At 38.6% G+C, this 19194-nt stretch overlaps 4 protein-coding genes and 1 long non-coding RNA gene across 6 annotated transcripts; 1 reads left to right on the top strand and 4 right to left on the bottom strand.

The window, feature by feature from the left end:
* Window positions 1–2918: 2918 nt before the first annotated feature.
* On the top strand, window positions 2919–5066 carry LOC131183091 (uncharacterized). Its single transcript, XR_009151249.1, has 3 exons — window positions 2919–3488; window positions 4230–4287; window positions 4865–5066. It is a non-coding gene; the product is annotated as an uncharacterized LOC131183091 (long non-coding RNA).
* Window positions 5067–5308: 242 nt separating this feature from the next.
* Window positions 5309–7465, bottom strand: LOC131183090 (L-type lectin-domain containing receptor kinase SIT2-like). The gene has a single exon (XM_058153002.1). It carries the CDS (start codon window positions 7418–7420, stop codon window positions 5399–5401), a length of 2022 nt encoding a protein of 673 aa, XP_058008985.1. The 5' UTR covers window positions 7421–7465; the 3' UTR covers window positions 5309–5398.
* A 999-nt stretch (window positions 7466–8464) lies between these two features.
* LOC110636985 (L-type lectin-domain containing receptor kinase I.8-like) lies at window positions 8465–10924 on the bottom strand. The gene has a single exon (XM_021786895.2). The coding sequence runs from the start codon at window positions 10897–10899 to the stop codon at window positions 8881–8883; it is 2019 nt and encodes a 672-aa protein (XP_021642587.2). The 5' UTR covers window positions 10900–10924; the 3' UTR covers window positions 8465–8880.
* A 2293-nt stretch (window positions 10925–13217) lies between these two features.
* LOC110636980 (pectinesterase inhibitor 10) lies at window positions 13218–15629 on the bottom strand. Of its 2 annotated transcripts, none has more exons than XM_021786892.2 (4): window positions 15321–15629; window positions 14882–15124; window positions 13949–14773; window positions 13218–13641 (listed from the first exon to the last, which is right to left on the bottom strand). In XM_021786892.2, exons 1-4 carry the CDS (start codon window positions 15379–15381, stop codon window positions 13598–13600), a joined length of 1173 nt encoding a protein of 390 aa, XP_021642584.2. In that variant the 5' UTR covers window positions 15382–15629; the 3' UTR covers window positions 13218–13597. The 2 variants fall into 2 exon arrangements, with proteins under 2 accessions (XP_021642584.2, XP_021642582.2); XM_021786890.2 differs by having other exon boundaries at window positions 13937–14773; window positions 15321–15628.
* Window positions 15630–16345: 716 nt separating this feature from the next.
* On the bottom strand, window positions 16346–19194 carry LOC110636990 (pentatricopeptide repeat-containing protein At1g11290, chloroplastic-like). Its single transcript, XM_021786907.2, has one exon. It carries the CDS (start codon window positions 19142–19144, stop codon window positions 17261–17263), a length of 1884 nt encoding a protein of 627 aa, XP_021642599.2. The 5' UTR covers window positions 19145–19194; the 3' UTR covers window positions 16346–17260.

Below are 19194 nucleotides of genomic sequence, written 5' to 3'. Positions count from 1 at the left end.
CATGATGGATGTAAATCCTTTAAATTGGATGGCAGGTTTGGGTGCTCGGAATCTTAAGTATTGGCGAATTGAGTAAATATAGAAAATAATAATAATAATAATGATAATGATAACAACAAATAAATAAAATTACTGCAGAATCAGTTCTCGAGGTAGTAAGGATATTATGTAAGCTAAAGGAAGAAGAATGGAACCAGGGATAGAATAGTTAAGTTCTATTTTGGATAAGAAAAAGGAAATAAATGAAAGGACAACCTAAAGGGCGCGTAACAAAAGGAACAAAGTTAAGATATAGGGTAGGCTAAGTGTTATTCTTGGCAAGGAGAATGACAAGGATGGAAAACCCAAAATGGGACCACATTAGTAAGAACAGTGATGGAGGTATGGAATACAATAATAATGAGTAAAAGCTAGAAGGTGTGCGATGATATTGTGGACTATCTAATTAGGCAGAGAAGAAGAAGTTAGTAAGTAGTAAGTTTAATAAAAGTTAATCTAAGGGATCAAAAAGGTATGATGAGAGAAAAAGAATGATAGATAATGACACAGAGGCTTTAAGTTAGACTTTTGAGATAGTGACAAGGTAGTTAGAGGTTCATTATGAATGTCAGGCAAACATTTTTAGTGTGATCAATAGAATCACTTTGTAGTGAAGCAATAACGACATGACAACAGTAGGGGTAGAACGAGAAGTGACAAGTCTGGGTGGTTATAAATCACTAGAAAGTTCAAGGATCAAACTAATGACCATAGATAAGATTAGAATTAGTGTTGGAAGAATCTATTAGTAAGAGAAATCTTTCAAGAATCAACAAAAGTTAAGGCACAATTTTAACGATGATGGATATGAATCAGAGGTCGAGTATAAGTAAAGTTAATAAATTATAAAATATTATGTCAGGAAGGACAATGGTTCGGTAAAGAGTTCATGCAGATGACATCTTATAGGTAGAGCACAATTGTGCTAGGAGATGATGAAATTTTAAGAGAAAGACCAAGAAACATAGGTTAAATGTTGTTATATGGACAATCCGGCGTAGTTGAATATAAGAGGATATTTTTCTTTCTTTTCAAGTTTAGCTTGTGCTTTTGGTTCTAGAAGGTTATATAAGGAACAGAGACTGAGTCAAGGAGACCTAGTTATTTGAGAGTTTGGTAGGCACCAATTCATACACAATTTATTGATATGAGAATGACAGTAAGTACATACCTAGTGTTAAGTATGAAAGGATGATCAGAGTAATGACAGGAGTTAAATTGAGTTAGCTACTAAGACTTGCAACTGTTTTAAACTATGAGCTGGAGAGAATACTAATAGTGAATGAGTTACAGCGAATGAGATTGTTGCTAATAGGAGAAGTTGAGGCTGAAGTTTGGAAAGCTATGGAAGTTTGGAAAGCTATGGGCAGTATATGTGATTATATTAAGGAGAATGAACATGTAAAGTATCTTGTTTAGAATTAAGGCATGGTACACATTTCCCACAGCCGTGTAGTTCAGAAGGAACTTATAGTTTCAAGGGCTCCTATCCATCCAGGATGAGCAATTTCCTACTGAGGCTGGTGGGGAATGATAATGTTCTGATAGTTAAGTTGGGAAAGGGGATACAAAAAGAATTTTCTATGGTTAATTATAAGTGTTACAAAGGGTGAAGAATGTGCCGGTAGGAGTAAATTGTAAGGTTAGAATTCTCGAAGTAGTAGAACTAGTAATCAAGATAAGACTAAGAAATAAAATGAAAGTTAAAGTTGATGATGGGATGGACATCCTTGAAGGAAAAAGGTGTAAGGGTGAAATAGGACTAAAATTAAGGAATAAGTACAGCAGGTTGAAAGGATATCAACAATACCAAAAAAAAAAAAAGGAAAAGGGAAGTGGATAAGATGTAAAGGACAGAAAAAGAGCTCGATAGAGCCAGTTATAATGATGAGGATAAGGAGGAATAGGTATGCTAGGAACACACTAAGAGATTTATTATGAGATGATAGATTAAAGGAGTAGTAGAGCCTCGATCTGAGTGCTAATGTGTCAGAAATAGGCCACATACTAAGAAGCTAAAGGAAGAAGTCTAGATATTTCCATTCCAGAGAAGGAGTGAGAATTGATAAAGTCGCATGGATTGAGTTGTCAGGAAAATAAACACGTTTGTCATATAAAAGAGGAGACCCAGTTTGCTTTCTAATATTGATAAATGGTACACTTAGCCCTTGGAGGGAACTCTACCTGACTAGTTACATAAGATGGATAGAGGTTGGTCTAAGTACCTTAGTAATGACACAAAAGAGATTAAGAATTCGAAGTTGCATGGGAGTGAGAAGATTTATAGGTGTTGACCACTGAAGTCATAGGAAGAGTAAAGATCTCGAACAAGATGCCTAGATTAGGTGCTACAGGAAAGCTACTCATAGGATACCATGGAATAAGGAACATAAGTTATGTCATTGGGGAAAACAGAGATTATTAAAACAAAGGAATGATGACTGAAGTCACCAAGACACATGTTGGGGCGTAATAAAAGTGAGGTAAACACCAAAGTTGATTAAAGTTATGAGACATCAAGTCAAGAACGGTGAGGTATAGCGAATACTTAAAATGTCAGAAAATGGTCAATGAATAGTTACAAAAGTTTGAAGAATAAATGTTTTACCAATCTCTGCATAGCTGGAGGAGTAATGATTTCACTTGTTCCGATAATCTTCTTTTCCATATCTCTTGTTTCTTCGAAAATTCGAGGACGAATTTTTCTTAAGGGGGGAAGAATGTAACAACCCTGAAAAAAAAAAAAAAAAAAATTGCTGATGGGATTTTTGGCGTGTGGTAGTGGGTTTCCCACTGTCACAGCCAGTTTTTTTTAAAAAAAAAAAAAAAAAAAAAAATTTCAAAAACGGGAGGAGGAACTCCCCCCCCCCCCCATTTATCTTCTCTCCCTCTCCTTCCCTCTCTTCTTCTTCTTCCTTTCTCCGGTGACCGGCCGGCGGCGTCCCAAGCAGCTCCCCACCGGCCGGCAACCCTCCGGCGACGGCCATAACCACCAGAAACGGCGGCAAGAGAGGGAGAAGAGAGAGAAAACGCGCGCACAGTGGCCAACGGCTTTCCGGCGCGATTCCGGCTTCATCCGACGTCCGATCGAGGCGATTCCGGTGGCGTTGGAAAGCTTGTTCCGAGAGCTTTCTTTTGATACCAATTTTGAAGCAAATGGAGGTCGGATGAGTGAGATATGGAGGAGAGAAGTTTCGGGTTTTTCAAGCTTTTTCGTCAGATCTACGACAATCCGACCGTTGGATCGACGATCCGAGACCACATATGGACTAAGGAAGAGGATAGGAACATGGGGGTATGATCAGATTCGGAAAATGTTGCCGGCGACCGGCGGCCAGCCACCTTGCGCGGTGGTGCCGGCGGTGGCTCCGGTGGGCTATGGAGATAATTCAACTTCCAGAGGCTTCCTCATAAATTTTTGGAATTTTTAAGACACAGATAAACTTCGGGTAAGACAATTTTTATTATTTCTCTGTGGAGCATAAATACAGTGTTTCTTAAACAGGAAAAAATTGGAGAAAAATTCTAAGAAAAATATATGATGAAAGTAAAATTATTTGGAGATATTCTATGGCGTTTGTTGAATTTTTGAGTGATTGTAGAATATTTTTGAAGAATATAGATGGATTTTAGTTAGATTTTTAGCATGTGGGCATATAAGATTATTTGAAATTAAGATATTTAAATTTTATAAAATTGATTGAAGCTTGAGGATGGAGGTTTAAATATGTAAATATTTAATTAGGTTGAATTAAGAATATATTAGATGTTGGAATCTCATGGAATCGAGTAAAATTCTTGAATAAAATATTCATGGGTGATTAGAAAATTACAATTCATTTTGCAATAGCCTTATAATATTATTAAGGACCGCGAGACAAAATTTTAGAATTTTTAGAGCTTGTTTGAGTAGATTTTTTAAAAATGTCAATTATAGGGACTAAAACGTAATTTTTGAGATTTTGAGTATTGTCTGATTTGGAGGGCCCAGGAGGGGCTACGTGATATTGATGAGATGTGGTTGTGGAAATTGAGAATTTAGAAGTGCTATTTGAGCCTTTTTGCAGGTTGGGTAGGTCCTAGGTATAGGGGAGACTCTGCCGGATTTTCGGCACGACTTAGGACGTATTGGTCTTTTTCTTTGTTTGTATTGAGTCAGATTTATTAAATGATTGTAATAAAATTGTCAGGTGAGCCGGGACAGCCTTCTTCCTCCGCCCAGCCGCCACAGTGATTGTCGTCAAGTCTGTGAGTAGAATATTAATTTTAATTGTAATTTCGATATTATTATATGTTCAAGCATGCCCATGCATCACTTATATGCATATATTTATTTAGTTAAACTCTAGGCACGATTTATGTTGCATTCATAGCGTTGATGTGCCATGGATGTTGTTGTGGTAATTTGGAGCAAGCAGCGTGCGTTGGCGTGCGTGTGACGTGGTGTGGACTATGGATAGGACGGGGTAGTCACGGCTTGAGTAATTCGCTGGGACCCGATCCTTCGAGGGGTAGTCACGGCTTGAGTAATTCGCTGGGACCCTCGATTTGGTTATTAAGTGGAAGTCCGAGCTTGAGTAATTCGCTGGCACCAGGTTGGATTTAAGAGAGCTGTATAGGGGATCAGCTCCCATATGTTATGATTGATACTACAGGGTGTGTGAGTGCTCCAAATTACCTTTTTGATGTTATGATGTGAAAATGTTGTTGATGTTGCATTTCACTCTACAGGGTGCATTAATTTTAGATAGTTATAGAGATTATGGTTAAAATTGATATTTTACTCTCTGAGTCGAACGCTCACTCCTGTTCAATATTTTTCCAGGCCACAGGAGGAGTTATTTTACAGAGCAACCTGTTTTCTTTCTCGCAGGTTTAACGTCGATTATTTAATTGTATTATTATTCTCTAAATTTGTAATTTAGGACTCCGCATGTGCTAGTAGTAGCATTAAGCCTGTCAGGGACTGTATGAATTCAAGTTTTCATATTAATAAATGAAAAGAAAAAAATTTTATGAGATTTAAACAGTTTGTAAATGAGGTAACAGGGTTAAGCGAGGCTCCCCTTATTTCAGTTTTCGATGGCTATCGGGTTGGGTTGACCCGAATAAAAATATTTTATTTAATTGTATTTACATGTTGGACCTAAGTTTTTGGGCCTTGGTTATGGATTTGAGAATAGTAAGGCTTACTACGGGCCTCGGGGGCTTTATGCCGGCTCAGGTCCTAGTGCCGGTCCGGCCCATAGGTTGGGTCGTGACAATTAAATTGGTAGCACCAATTACAAGCTTGCAGCGACAGATCAAATTAACTTATTCAGTCTCTGGCTTAAGGAATGTTTACCTCATTAGGGCATATTCAACGACCGTAGCTGAGGATTGAGTCTGTGCTAGACAAACCAGAATATTCATTAGATGTAGGGAATGACAGTTTGCAGTCTCCAGCTACTTCCTGGCCAACTGTGACCAGACCAATACCAGGACCATCCAGTGGTATATCTGGTAATGTCGCATTTCTATCCAGATACTGCATCACTTGCCTCAAGGTAGGCCTGGCTGCAGGTGTTGGGTGAGCACAAAGAAGGCCTAGCTTCAAAACCAATTCCATTTTCTCTACTTCAAACTTACCTTCCAGTCTAGGATCACTTGTCTCAAGAATTACCCCTCTTTTCCAGCATTCAAGAACCCAGTCTACCAAAATCATCTCCTCAGGAGGTCTTTCTGGTGCTATAGGCTTCCTTCCACAAGCCATTTCAAGCATAAGCGTGCCAAAAGCAAAAACATCACTGCTAGTTGTGGTCATTCCTGTTCTTGTAACCTCTGGTGCAAGGTATCCCACAGTTCCAGCCACAGAAGTTGTCTGAGGAATTGATCCATGATCATAAAACCTGGCTAGTCCAAAATCTCCTAACCGTCCGTTGAGATCGGCATCTAACAGAACATTACTAGCTTTCACATCTCTGTGCAAAACCACTTGCTCCCACTCCTCATGGAGGTAAAGAAGGGCCGATGCAACTCCCCTCAGGATCTGATATCGCTGAACCCAGTTCAGGTTTGGTGTGTCACTGCGAAATAGGAATTTGTCAAGGCTTCCATTAGGCATATAATCATATACCAAGAGCAGCTCTCCTTTCCGACGGCAATAGCCTAGGAGCTGTACCAGGTTCCTATGCCTTAGCCTCCCCATGCTAACAATCTCAGCAACAAATTCTTTCATGCCCTGCTTGGAATCATGTGAGACTTTCTTGACTGCAACTTCTGTATTGGAAGAAGGTAATATTCCTCTGTAAACCCCTCCAAAACCTCCAAACCCCAGCAGCTCTTTTTCCCTGAATCCTTTAGTTGCTGTATAGAGATCTCTGTAAGAGAATCTTTGAGGACAATATTCCTGTTCCCAATCTTCACGCAGTTCTTCAAATTTCTTCCTCCTTAATACATAAACAATTCCAGATATTATTATCAGCACAACACTTACTGTTATTGATGGGATGATAATTCTTAAATCTGTTCTCTTACTCGATTCTCTTCTAGGTGGAAGTGAAGGAAGCTTTGATATATCAAGACTTTGAGCTGGACCACTTTTGTTGAAGCTCCACCCAAGAATGTAATGGTAGCTCGTGGTGACTCCTGTAGATGAAGAAAACCCAACATACATAGAATCCAAGAGTACTAGAGTAAGATCAATGGTTGTTGACAATAGAGGCTTTTCTGGTTTCAAGCTTGTTATTGGAGCAACTGTTACATTTAGTAGCTTATCCTCTTCATCATAATCTATCCACATCTGCATTGGATTTCCACTTATGAGCTCTAAACTCTTATTTTCCCTTTCCTTGTCCGAATAGTAGGCCACTGGAATTGATTCTTTGGATATCAAACCATTTACATCAATTCCAACATGGTTGCTATCGATATCATTAACATCAATATTCTTTACAGTATCAAGCTCAACAGCAAAAACATGGTTTGAAGACAAGTTACCGCTTGTAGAATTGAAGAGTCCAAAGTATTGCGTAGCCAATGCCCCTGGGAACTCCACAGATGAAGAGATAGTGAAGGCAATGCCATGACCACCAAGAGCCGGCAACTTAGGAACAATGGCAAACGCAAAGTTGGTAGAAAATGAGAGAGACTGAAAATTTTTGGACAAAGATTTATTGAATTTGAATGGGAATGGGAAGAAAGTACGGCCAATTTGGTGGTCTGAAATGTTTGTAAGCTCCAGCAGACCATTGGGATGGACTTTTGAAGCCCCACTGAGATACAGGTTAGCTCCACTGAAGCCATGGTAGATGAACTGGTTTTCCACTTGAGCAAAGGTCAAGCATACCGAGCAAACAGAGAGATAGAGCAGAATATGCTGCAAGTTAAACATTGAAAACATGGAGATGAGAAGTTATTGGCTTGCTCAATTAATAAAAGTTTTGTACTATGATATCTTCTTCTATTGTGGTGTTAAAATCCTGTGGCCAAAATATCTACTTGTCTCTTCCCATTGTCAGGGGAAACAAAATTCTTTTCAAAGCTCGTGCAAGGTAAAAGGAAGAATGATCTAGAAAACAAAAATTATAATAGTCAATTAATCTTGCTGTTTAAAAAAATAGATTATAACTAATCAATTTATATTGTCAATTACAAAGTTCATGCATGATCCTAATTGGGGTCCCAAACTTAAATAAATATTAAATTTTGACGCTATTTATGTCCTATAGGTAGCAGAAGTTGACTTTATTACAAGAAGAAAGATACCCTCTTTAAAATAAATGACAGAATAATAAAGGTAATTTTGGATGTTCTGTGTTTGATTACAAAATAATCAACAGATGTTGCTTTCATTATCATCCATTTTCAAGATTTGCATGCTTTTGAAGTCTAATTGCTTTTAATTTAGATTAGCTTTTACTCGTTCTACAAGCTATAATTTTTTGATAATAGAAGAAGCAATGAGGAGACTTTTGGGAATCATTTGAGTTCACCCAATTTGCAACAATGATTCCACAATATGATCCAACCTGTAGGATGAGTAATAGATAAACTAGTACTAAACCAAAGGTTAATACAGCCGTTCTAGAGTTGTTCTGAGGGAGAAGATTGTATACTTATTGTTGGATGATGCAGTGGTATTGCATCTTAATTTCATAAAATAAGAGCACGGTTGGTAGAACGTTAGTGAACGTAGTGGATTGCAACTAAAAATTCATTCCATTATGTTTTGTTGTTGTGACCTGACCTGACCTGAAAATTTTGCGACCCAGTACAAAAAGTGAGGTCAGAGTGGTAATAGAGGTGGTATCGGCCAGGCCCTAAGCCACTAGGATTAGGGTTTAAGAATTCTTCTCTTCTTCATCCTAGTGCAACTTTCTCCCATCTTGCCAGTGGACGATAAATTTTTTTGTTAATTTTTTTCTCTTTTTTCTATATTGTGCGATTGTGTACCTTAAATATCTTTCTTGTAGTATATGCTCCATTGTGAAAGCCATCTTTGGTTAGTTACTATACAGGAGGATAATCAGAAGTCTGCTTGGAATGTTGTTGTTTTATCGATGTTTAATTAATAGAATTTAAAGGAATTAAAATGTTCATTTGGTTTTATTTGTTCTTCTATGGCTATTTAAATCCATAGAAATTGCCAAGACTAAAATTACGGAACAGAACAGTATCAGTTACAGTTTGTAGAAGCTCATAACCAGCAGCATAAATGCATACAAAATGACCCTTAGGATTCTGCTTCAACCTTACTGCATCTAATTTGTGGCACCAATTTTAAGCTTGCACCTATAGGTCAAACATGATCAGTCTCTGGCTTAAGGAAAGTTTACCTCATGTATCATGAAGTTTTCAGATTCAACGACCGCAGCTGAGGATGGAGTCAGTGATAGACAACACAGAATAATCATTAGATGCAGGGAAGGACAAATTGCAATCTCTAGCTGCTTCATGGCTTATTTTGAACGAACCAATCCCAGGACCATCAAGTGCTATATCTGGCAAGTTAGCATTTCGATCCAGATACTGCATGACTTGCCTCATGACAGGCCTGGCTGCTGGTATCGGGTGAGTACAAAGCAGGCCTAACTTCAAAACCAATTCCATTTCCTCCGCCATATATTTACCTTCCAATTTAGGATCGCTTGTCTGAAGAATGGCCCCTCTTTTCCAGCTTTCTAGAATCCAGTCTAACAATATCACCTCATGAGGTGGTCTTTCTGGCTCTATAGGCCTCCTTCCACAAGCCACTTCAAACATTAATGTCCCAAAGGCAAAAACATCACTGCTGGTAGTGACCCTTCCTGTTCTTGAAACCTCTGGTGCAAGGTATCCCACTGTTCCAACCACCCAGGTTGTTTGAGGAATTGATCCATGATCATAGAACTTAGCTAGTCCAAAATCTCCTAACCGTCCATTAAGATCAGCATCTAACATAACGTTACTAGCTTTCACATCTCTGTGCAGAACAACTTGTTCCCACTCTTCATGAAGATAAAGAAGGGCAGATGCAACACCTCTCAGGATTTGATATCGACGAACCCAATTCAAGTTTGGTGTGTCATTGTGAAATAGGAATTTGTCTAGGCTTCCATTAGGCAGATAATCATATACCAAAAGCAGCTCTCCCTTTCGCCGGCAATAGCCTAGGAGCTGTACCAGGTTCCTATGCCTTAGCCTCCCCATGCTAACAATCTCAGCAACAAATTCCTTAATTCCTTGTTGAGAATCATGTGAGACTTTCTTGATTGCAACTTGTGCATTGGAAGAAGGCAATACTCCTCTATAAACCCTTCCAAAACCCCCAAACCCCAGCAGTTCTTTGTCTTTGAATCCTTTGGTTGCTCTATGGAGATCTTTGTAAGAGAATCTTTGAGGACCATATTCCTGTTCCCAATCTTCGCGCAATTCTTCATGTCTCTTCCTCCTATAAACAGCTCCAGAGATTACTATCAGCACAACACTTGCTGTTATTGATGGGATCATAATTCTTAAATGTAGTTTCTTACTTGATTCTCTTTTATGTGGAAGTGGAGGAAGCTTTGATACATCAAGACTTTGAGATGGCCCACTTCTGTTGAAGCTCCACCCAAGAACATAATGGTAGCTTGCCATTGATCCAGTGGATGAAGAAAAACCAACATACATAGAATCCAAGAGGACTAGAGAAAGATCAATAGTTACTGACAATAGAGGCCTTTCTGGTTTCATGCTTGTTACAGGAGCTATTGTTACATTGAGAAGCTTCTCCACATCATCATAATCAATCCACACCTGCATTGGATTTCCACTTATGAGCTCTAAGTTCTTATTTTCCCTTTTCTTGTCTGAAAAGTAGGCTAGTGGAGCTGACACATTGGATACCAAGCCATTTACATCAATTCCAATATGGTTGTTATTGATGTCACTAAATTCAGGAGTCATTATAGTATCAAGCTCAACAGCAAAAACATGGTTTGAAGGCAAGCCATTGCCTGTAGAATTAAAAAGTCCTAAATATTGTGTTGCCCACGCCCCTGTGAACTCTACAGATGGAGAGATGGTGAAGGCAAAGCCATGACCACCAAGATTAGGCAACTGAGGAACAATGGCGAAAACGAAATTGGTAGAAAATGAGAAAGGCTGAGAATTGGTAGATGAAGATTTACTGAACTTGAGAGGGAATGGAAAGAAAGCACGGCCAATTTGATGGAATGAAATGTTTGTTAACTCCAGCAGACCACTGCGGTGGATTTTGGCAATCCCATTGAGATGCAGATTGGCTCCATTGAAGCCCTGGTACATGAATTTGTTTACTTCTTGGTCTGCTGAGGTCAAGTGCTTCAAGAAAACAGAAATAAAGAACAGAATATGCAGCAATTTAGACACTGACAACATGGAGAGACACAAGCTGTTAGTCTGATCAAATAATCAAAAACTCTGTGCTCTGAGTTTTTCCTTCTTAGATCCTTAAATAGTTGAAATATCAACATTTCTCTTCCAATTATCATGGTCTACTAAATACTTTTCAAAGTTGATGAAAGTCATGGGAAAGAGTACTTTGAAAAGTAATATTTATCAATTTTTTCCTTAAATCTTGCCGTTTAAGCAAATGGACTACAACTAATATTCAATTTATCTAATCAAGTTGACAAACACTCCTGATCAACCCTAACTGGGGTCATAAACTATAAAAGGATAGCATATGACCACTTGAACACCAATTACATTTGTTAGGCAGCAAGTTGACTGCATTACAAGAAGATGTCATTCTAGATAATTAATGACAAAATGGTGAACCTCGATAGATGAATGAAAATGTAATTTTTGGATCTTCTATGTTTGATTACTTTTTCTTTTGCTTTCTCTTTTATCCAATTTCCAGAAATGTACGCTTCTGCAGTTCAATTGCTTTCAATTTAACATAGCTATTACTTTTTTATGCTATAGTTATATATTTTTTCCAATATATATATAGATAACAGAAGAGGTAACAATTGTTTAAGAATAATAACAAAAAATAAATAAAAGAGAGACTTTTAGGAATTGGTTGACTTGACTAAATTTAGAAAACAATTACTGATAACATATAATAATAGCGAGTTGGTCAACTTCTTTGAATGAACCTGTTAGAATGATTCAACATGTTATGCTGCTGCTCTAATTCCTCTGCCTCACTAATTTGGCAAGCAATTTCGACGAGTAATTACATTAAAACCTGTAATCATCAAGAAATGTTTTCACTGATGTGCGTGTGTTTTTTTTTTTAAATTATGCCTGACTTGAGTATTTCCAAAGGTTAAGCTGCAAAAACAGATAATGATTAAAAATGTGGCAACCAAGATAGGGCAATGGAAGCTAAGTATTATGTTAGAATTATGACTCAAAAGGATTTGAAGAAACCTTTTCCTAATTTGAATGGGAGAAATATTTCTCAATAGAATAGAATAGAGGAATATTTCCTATATAAAGTAAACTCTTATTTTAGTATTATTCCTAAATTAAGTGGGTCTCTTAATCATATTAGAATTAAGTGAATTAGCACTATAAATAAATAGAAAAATGATGGAAAAGGTTATTTGGCTTTCAACTCATGGGGTGAGGCTATCGCCCATTGTAGAGAGGGGGCTTGCTAATTGCTGCGGATTTAGCTCTTCCCATTGATAAGAAGCTTTTGCCCATTGCAAAGACATAAATTTAAGAGGAATGAATTCTTGTCCATTGGTGAGAGGGCTCTTGCCCATTGTAGTGTTGTAATAGTAAATATATTGAGTTATGTCTAGAAGAAACTGAGAGGGACTAATTATATGAGCAGTTACGTAGTATGGTTTCTCTTGGGTAGTATGATTTATTGTTAATGATAGTAGAAGATAGCATGCCCGTAGATATAGCCCTATGTTGAGAGGGCGAACCACGTAAATATTTGTATTTTGTGTATTTACTTTATTTCTTTACTGTTTACATGCTTCTGCGGTGCACAACATATTAGAACTCAAGTTGCTTAATTGTTGATAAAGAAATTACTTCTTTTCCAGAATTGAACTCCTCTTTCAATTGGATTATGCATATATATTTAAGCTATTTCATCAACAACTACAACAGTGATCTCACAATTTGCCATAGCTGCAGGCTCTGTCACATACTTTGCAGATGGGATCTCAGCATTCCAACCTTCATAACCTGCTGTGTAAAAGCAAGACCACTGTACAAGTTAAATCTTCACATTCCCTGAATTTGTAGGATCCAATTTGATCTTTGATCCAACCTCTAACTTTGCTTTTGTTTTTAGGAAGTAGACTGCATACTGATCGTTGAATGAAAAAGTGATAATGGAACTTTATTTCATAAATTGAGAAGTGGATTGTAATCAAATAAAAACTCAATTTAACAGTATACTAAAAGTTCTGCAGCATTCTTTTATCTCTGTTGTATTATATAGTATACACTTGATTTAAGCTTTTAGCATTGGATAACAGTGTTGCATCTCTCATCTCTGGTCATTTCCTATGCAGGAGGATTATCAACAGTAAACAAATCAGATGAAAAGTATAACTAATCAGCAAAAAGTACAACCTTTCATATTATTACAATCCTAAACTCTAGTGATTTTACAATATTATAATGCGATTATATAATTTTTTATTACAAATTATATCTTATGGGCTTTACAGGCCAAGTCAATAAGAAAATTCATAATTAAAAAGATGATCTCCCGCACCTATGAGTTGTATGGCTGCAAATCTTTGCTAGGTTCCCAATCAACAATTACATGACCCGAAGCAACCCAGAGCTTCTACAGGACTTGCCAGATACTTCCGAGCAAAAATTGTTAATTTAGAGTTTTTCGTTATTGGAAATAGATAATAATTATGCAGAGTTCAGAACAAGTGCATATCCAAATTGTAAAATGGGAGATTGAAGCACTTACCAAAAACAAAACAAAATGTAACATTCATCAGATTGTTTTTGCACATCTTTTAATCTAGTGCTAGTAGGGCTGCAGAAAGAAACAGATTATTATTGGAACATGGAAAGTACTCATGGTAAACTCTTTATCAGTACATACAACTTCTCTATTAGCCAATGACTTCCTCTTTCAGTTGGCCTGAAGTATTCTTCCATGATTTTCTTCCTCAACAACTGCAAAGCAACACATCTCATTAGAGAAAAGAGTATATAAGACCCTTTAGCCGGTCAGGACAAACATTTCAATTGGTAGGAGAATTAATTATGTTACGATGTCAACATTAACAATCAAAACGTAAACAGAATTAATGCTGAGTATGAAAGGATCAGGCCAATTCTTACCCTTATTTTGCTTCAGCATTCACATAATAATAATAATAATAATAATAATAATAATAATAATAATAATAATAATAATAATAATGCTGAGTTTGGCTCACGAAACGAAATAGCTATTTCTTGTACTTACTTCTGGAATTACCTTCATGAGCATTGTTTGAGATAGGAATATGTGATGATGAGTTCTGAGCTGAATGATAAACTGCACGTTGGGGAGACCCGTCTTTCCGAAGCAAAGATGTTACTGCTTCTTTCACCTTCTCCACCACACTTGCATCACCAGGAGTTTTTCTTGGACTAATTGCCTCAGATATCACTTGAGAAAGAGCCCTCTCATCCTCCCCTGGCTCCAGTTTCTGCATTATATACTCTTTTACTAGCTCTCTTTTATCCCATATTTGCTTGCTAGTAAAAGGATGATTATGAGCTGCTACTGCTGCAGGGGCTGAGGTCGGTGCAGCCTTTTCCATTTCTGTTGGGACTTGGTTTGCTAGTTTTGTTGCAATTGCGGCTGGTGCTGGTGCACTTGCTGGTGGTGGGCTTGACGTCCTCACTGTAAGGTTTGGTGCTAATGGGGCTTGTGGGATTAATGCCTTTGCTTTAGGACTTGCTGGTGGTGGGCTTAATGTCCTCACTGTAAGGTTTGGTGCTAATGAGGCTTCTGAGGATGGGTTTGGTTCTGGTGCTGGTGCTGGTGCTTCTGACTTTGAAAGAGTGAGACTTTGAATCTTCGAAGCAATGGCATGTGTTGTATCTGTTACTGTGGCATACGCGGGTGCCAGCTTCTCTGCCACAGTTTCAGTTGTTGTATTGGGAACCTTAGCAGGACTCGGAGACTTTAGATCAGAGTTATTGCTATTGTTAACACTGCTTGTTAAAACATGCTTCTCAGGTGTCACATGAATCACTCTTGGATGCTGTCTAGCTGTCTCCTTGTACCCCACAGGTGCCATCTCTGATTCATACACTAAAAATGAAATGAAACTAGTAAGCAAATTAGCAAAATACTAGCACATTTTGTTATTATTCTAGCACAACTGCTTATTCAAAGAGCAAATCTTTAAACTCCTGTTACTTGGGGCTCCAAGATATTCAGGATCTTCATCTTCATCATCTTCATCCTCCAAGCTAACACCCCACGATGGTGTAGCATTAGCATCCTCATTGTGCTTCTTCTTACTGAGAGTTTGTCGCCATTTCCGGGCCTTCTCCTTCACTTTGGCAAGAACAGACTTTCTATGTGGTGTATGATCATCCTCCATGTTATGTTCCTTCCCTAATGGTTGCGTAGCGCGTGGTGACCACCTTAGATCCCCTCCTGCAGGTATAAACCTCACAAGACTTAAAATCCATACTTCTTGGATTTAGGTTCAAATTTGTTGCCTGAGAATAATTGAATTTAAAAACTGCAACAGGCCATTCATGTAGCATGCTTAAATTTTTTTAGTCATGAGATATATCATCTCGCAGAAGAAGTTCAACAGTAGGAGAGAATAGAGTTCTAGGAGCTTCACCTGGCCTGTCCATGCCATCAAGTGGATACATTGCTCCGATTCTTGGTTGAGGATGTGCCATAACTTCTGCTTAAGCCCTAAGAAAATGTCTTTCTTAATGTCTCTCAAATTGTCTGCCTATGGAGAGGGAAATTCAAAAGAAGCAGTAATGTTCAAGCATCAGTTTCCGGGGGCTCTTGTACAGGCAGAGAAAAGGAGCCACATGTCTCTGATAAACGTATGAGAAGGCTTGTGGGTTCCATTTTCACACATGGCAATAAAACCTATGTAGTGTTATTTGATTGCTAATTCATAGTCACAAAATGTTGCCTCCTGAAATAGCAAATGACTAGGCTTGTATAACAGTTTCCCTTTTCCTTAGCGTCATGCCATGGGAAAGTAATTTCCCCTCTCATTGGGACAGGGATTCCTAGTCCTTAGCCTTGTGACTCTTATGCAATCCCTTAACTTTTAATTTGTTCAATCAAAATCTCCACCACGTTTTCAATTAGGCTTCATTCTATCCTAGAAATGGCAAAATTTGTCATATGGCTAATTAAATTAAGGGTTTGGCAGCCCACCACAAGATGACGTCAATGACAGCGGGAACTGCTTTGATGATCAGTATAACTCATTACTTCCCAACAATCATTGCACACCTCATAATCTACAATTTGAACTTCCCAAAATATTTCGAGGGAGCCTGGAAAATCATGGTTACTCTTCTATTCTATTCTGATGCTAGATCTCAGAATAAGATGTACCAAAAGCATTACAACAGCACTATATCAAATATGATATTAATTTTCTTGACCCCATTGATTTATCATGCATACGAGAACCTACACAAGGATTTAATCAATAACGACTTGGAACTTTTGACTCGACTTGATCCATTCTGACATTTGACAACCAAAAGTCAAGTCCTGCACCAGCAAATACAAACTGGACATAGCAATTATTATTATCATTATTATTATTATTATTTTGCCGAAGATCAAATTGGAATTCATTAACAGGCCTAATTGGAATTCATTAACAGGCCCTAAGACCAAAAGTTAAGGCATATATAAGGCTCCAAGTTACAAGCAACAATCCCCAGGCCGAGACAAAACAGCTGAAAAAAAAAAAAAAGATCCAAGCCCTCAACTCAAAAAGGCTTTAGCCCTTAACACAAACAGAGAACACTAGAGTCTTGAATGAAAGCCCAGCCCAGAGAAGCCTAGGGCAGCAGAAGGATCCGGGTAAGAGGACTCGACCCAACAACACCTCCAACCCGCAACAGGAACTCAAATCAAAACAATGCGAGGAACCTCAGCTTGGCGTCATAGATCAACCCAGAAAGTGGTTGAAGGTGGCAGCGGTGGCTCTCTTTAGCATCCTGTTCGTGCCTTACGGATAGCCCCTTCGATTTTGGGTCCCAGCAAGAAGCTTCAACCAGACGCCTCTCCCTCTCCCTTAGCGACGGTGGAAGCACAGAGGCTCTCTACAAACTGCCGCAACACACCTGCAAACTAACAGGACAACATGCAGGCACTATGATATTTCAACACATAAACAAGCAGATTGATCGAGTGCTCTCTCTCTGAAGTACAGATCTGCCACAAGGACAAGAAACCACAAAAAGTTATCCACATCCCACCTGATGGTAGCAATTATGACTAGGTGTTATATACAGTTGATATAGAGATTGGTATTATCCATTGCTCTATCCAAGTGTCCATAACTATGATCTAGTGAAGAGATGATCTCAAGTAGTATGTAAAGCCAGTCCTATAGAAAATATTTCCTCAGTTCTTTGCCACCTGAATCACTAAAACCACCCATATGCAACAAAGGAAGTCGGTCTACATTATCTCAACCACCCTCTGAAAATGACAGGCTGATCATCTCCCTATGTCAGTGACAGGCTGCATTGTTAAGTGATTAATATTGCAAAAAGTAACCATTCATCCGTTATTTTAAATCCAACTATAACCAGGCTTCTTCCTTACTCCTCTATCAAACATTAGTTTCCGTACATCTGCCGCATTGTTCCAACACCCTCCTGTTTTCAACACATTTGATAGTAATATGTATGTCGCAGGATCATTAGGCCACAACTCTAGAAGCATTTTTGCAGTGCGTGCAGCAATTTCTCTATTTCCATGAACTAAACAAGCACTAAGCAGAGCTTTATAAACCGAGGGCCCTGGAGCTATTGGCATGCTGTTAATGACAGCTTCAGCTTCATTTAGACACCCAGCCCGGCCAAAAATATCAACAACGCTAGCATAATGCTCTACTCTATGAGATTCAATTGAGATATGACTTCTCATCAAATCAAAATACTCAAGTCCCTGATCAACAAAACCAGCATGGCTGCAAGCAGATAACACAGCAAGAAAGGTGGTGCTATCAGGTTTGATCTTGGTTTTTCTCAGCTGTTCAAACAATTCTAGAGTCTCCTCGCCATATCCATGGTGAGCACATCCTGTTAGAAGTGCATTCCAAGAGATCACATCACGGTCCTCCATCAACCAAAACACCCTCTTTGAATCATTGAGGGCACCACATCTTGCATACATGGAAACAAGTCCATTTTGAATACACAATTTTTGATCAAACCCCATCTTTACAATAAGAGTATGCATTTTCCTTCCCTCTTCAAGGACTGAAATACCCCCTATTGCTCCTAGCACACTTGTAAATGTGTAGAAGTCCACAATAATGCCAGCCTGCCTCATTTCAAAGAAACTATGGAGAGCATCCTTACCATATCCTAAATTGGATAAACCAGAAATGATTGCATTCCATGATATGTGGTCTTGTGATGTAACACCTGACCGTAACTTCTTAAAATCCTCAACATTGTTGCTACACTTTGAGTACACGGTGAGAAGAGTTGCTGCTATATACACATTCGACTCGAAACCATGTCGAATTATACAACAGTGAACTTGCTTGCAATAGTCCAGATGTTTAGGACCAGAAAATGAACTTAGCAGGCTGTTGTAAGTCACATAATTTGATTTGAGTCCCAAACGCGTCATTTCTCTGACCAACATGATAGCTTCATCCGGGTATCCATTTTGTGCATATGCAGTAACCAAAGACGTCCAAGTAACAACATTCTTATCCGCCATATGATCAAAAACCCGCTGAGAATCGTTGACATTGCCACACTTTGAGTACATATCAATTAAAACCGTCCCCACAACAACATTGTAACCAAACCCAGCTTTCACACTCAGCCCATGAACCTGAACCCCAAGTTCCCTTGCCTCCAATTGCGAGCAACCCACAAGACAAGCTAAAACGCTAGATGGTGTCACAACTCTCATCACTCCTAACATCTCGACAAAAAATTCAACAGCGATTTGTGGGAAACCGACATTCAGATACCCAGAAATCAACGAATTCCAAGTAACTTCATTTCGTTGAGGCATTTCATCGAACATTTTTTTAGCAGAATGAATTTCGCCACACTTGGCATACATATCAACAACAGCACTGGATACATATACGTTTGAAGTAAAACTCAATTTGATAATCGTACAATGGACTTGAATACCAAAATCCTTATAAGCGGATTTGGCGCAAAAGGAGACGACTTTGTTGAGATAATAAGGATTGGAATAAGACCCATGCCACTGCAGCTGAGCCACGAGGTCCAAACCAACCAGGTTTGGAGGCTTCTCATAGTCGGTGAAGCTTTGGTATCCATTAGAGTAGTAATCTGGTTCTGCGTCACCGGTAAAGTGGTGGTTGTGGGCCGTGAGAGCGAGGTAAAACAGCTGTTTGGCGGGCTTGGAAGGTCCGTGCAGGATGAACCATAGTTGAGAAGGAAAGAAACACAATGACATTGCATTTCAATGACTTGTTTGCTGCAATTTCGCGTCACATCAAATCGGTC

This window comes from Hevea brasiliensis, chromosome 9 (assembly GCF_030052815.1).
Source record: "Hevea brasiliensis isolate MT/VB/25A 57/8 chromosome 9, ASM3005281v1, whole genome shotgun sequence".
NCBI classification, from domain to species: domain Eukaryota; kingdom Viridiplantae; phylum Streptophyta; class Magnoliopsida; order Malpighiales; family Euphorbiaceae; genus Hevea; species Hevea brasiliensis.
The sequence above is the reverse complement of the archived record's forward strand: the minus strand, read 5'-3'. Positions and strand labels throughout refer to the sequence as shown.

What these genes read in the sequence shown, in the direction of transcription:
- LOC110636980 (XM_021786890.2), bottom strand. Translation starts at nt 15,381, where the DNA reads ATGGCACATCCTCAACCAAGAATCGGAGCAATGTATCCACTTGATGGC. An exon ending in TGATGGCATGGACAGGCCAG is followed by an intron (nt 15,125 to 15,320) that starts GTGAAGCTCCTA and finishes TTATACCTGCAG; the next exon opens with GAGGGGATCTAAGGTGGTCA. An exon ending in TGAATATCTTGGAGCCCCAA is followed by an intron (nt 14,774 to 14,881) that starts GTAACAGGAGTT and finishes TTTCATTTTTAG; the next exon opens with TGTATGAATCAGAGATGGCA.
- LOC110636990 (XM_021786907.2), bottom strand. Translation starts at nt 19,144, where the DNA reads ATGTCATTGTGTTTCTTTCCTTCTCAACTATGGTTCATCCTGCACGGA.
- LOC131183090 (XM_058153002.1), bottom strand. Translation starts at nt 7,420, where the DNA reads ATGTTTTCAATGTTTAACTTGCAGCATATTCTGCTCTATCTCTCTGTT.
- LOC110636985 (XM_021786895.2), bottom strand. Translation starts at nt 10,899, where the DNA reads ATGTTGTCAGTGTCTAAATTGCTGCATATTCTGTTCTTTATTTCTGTT.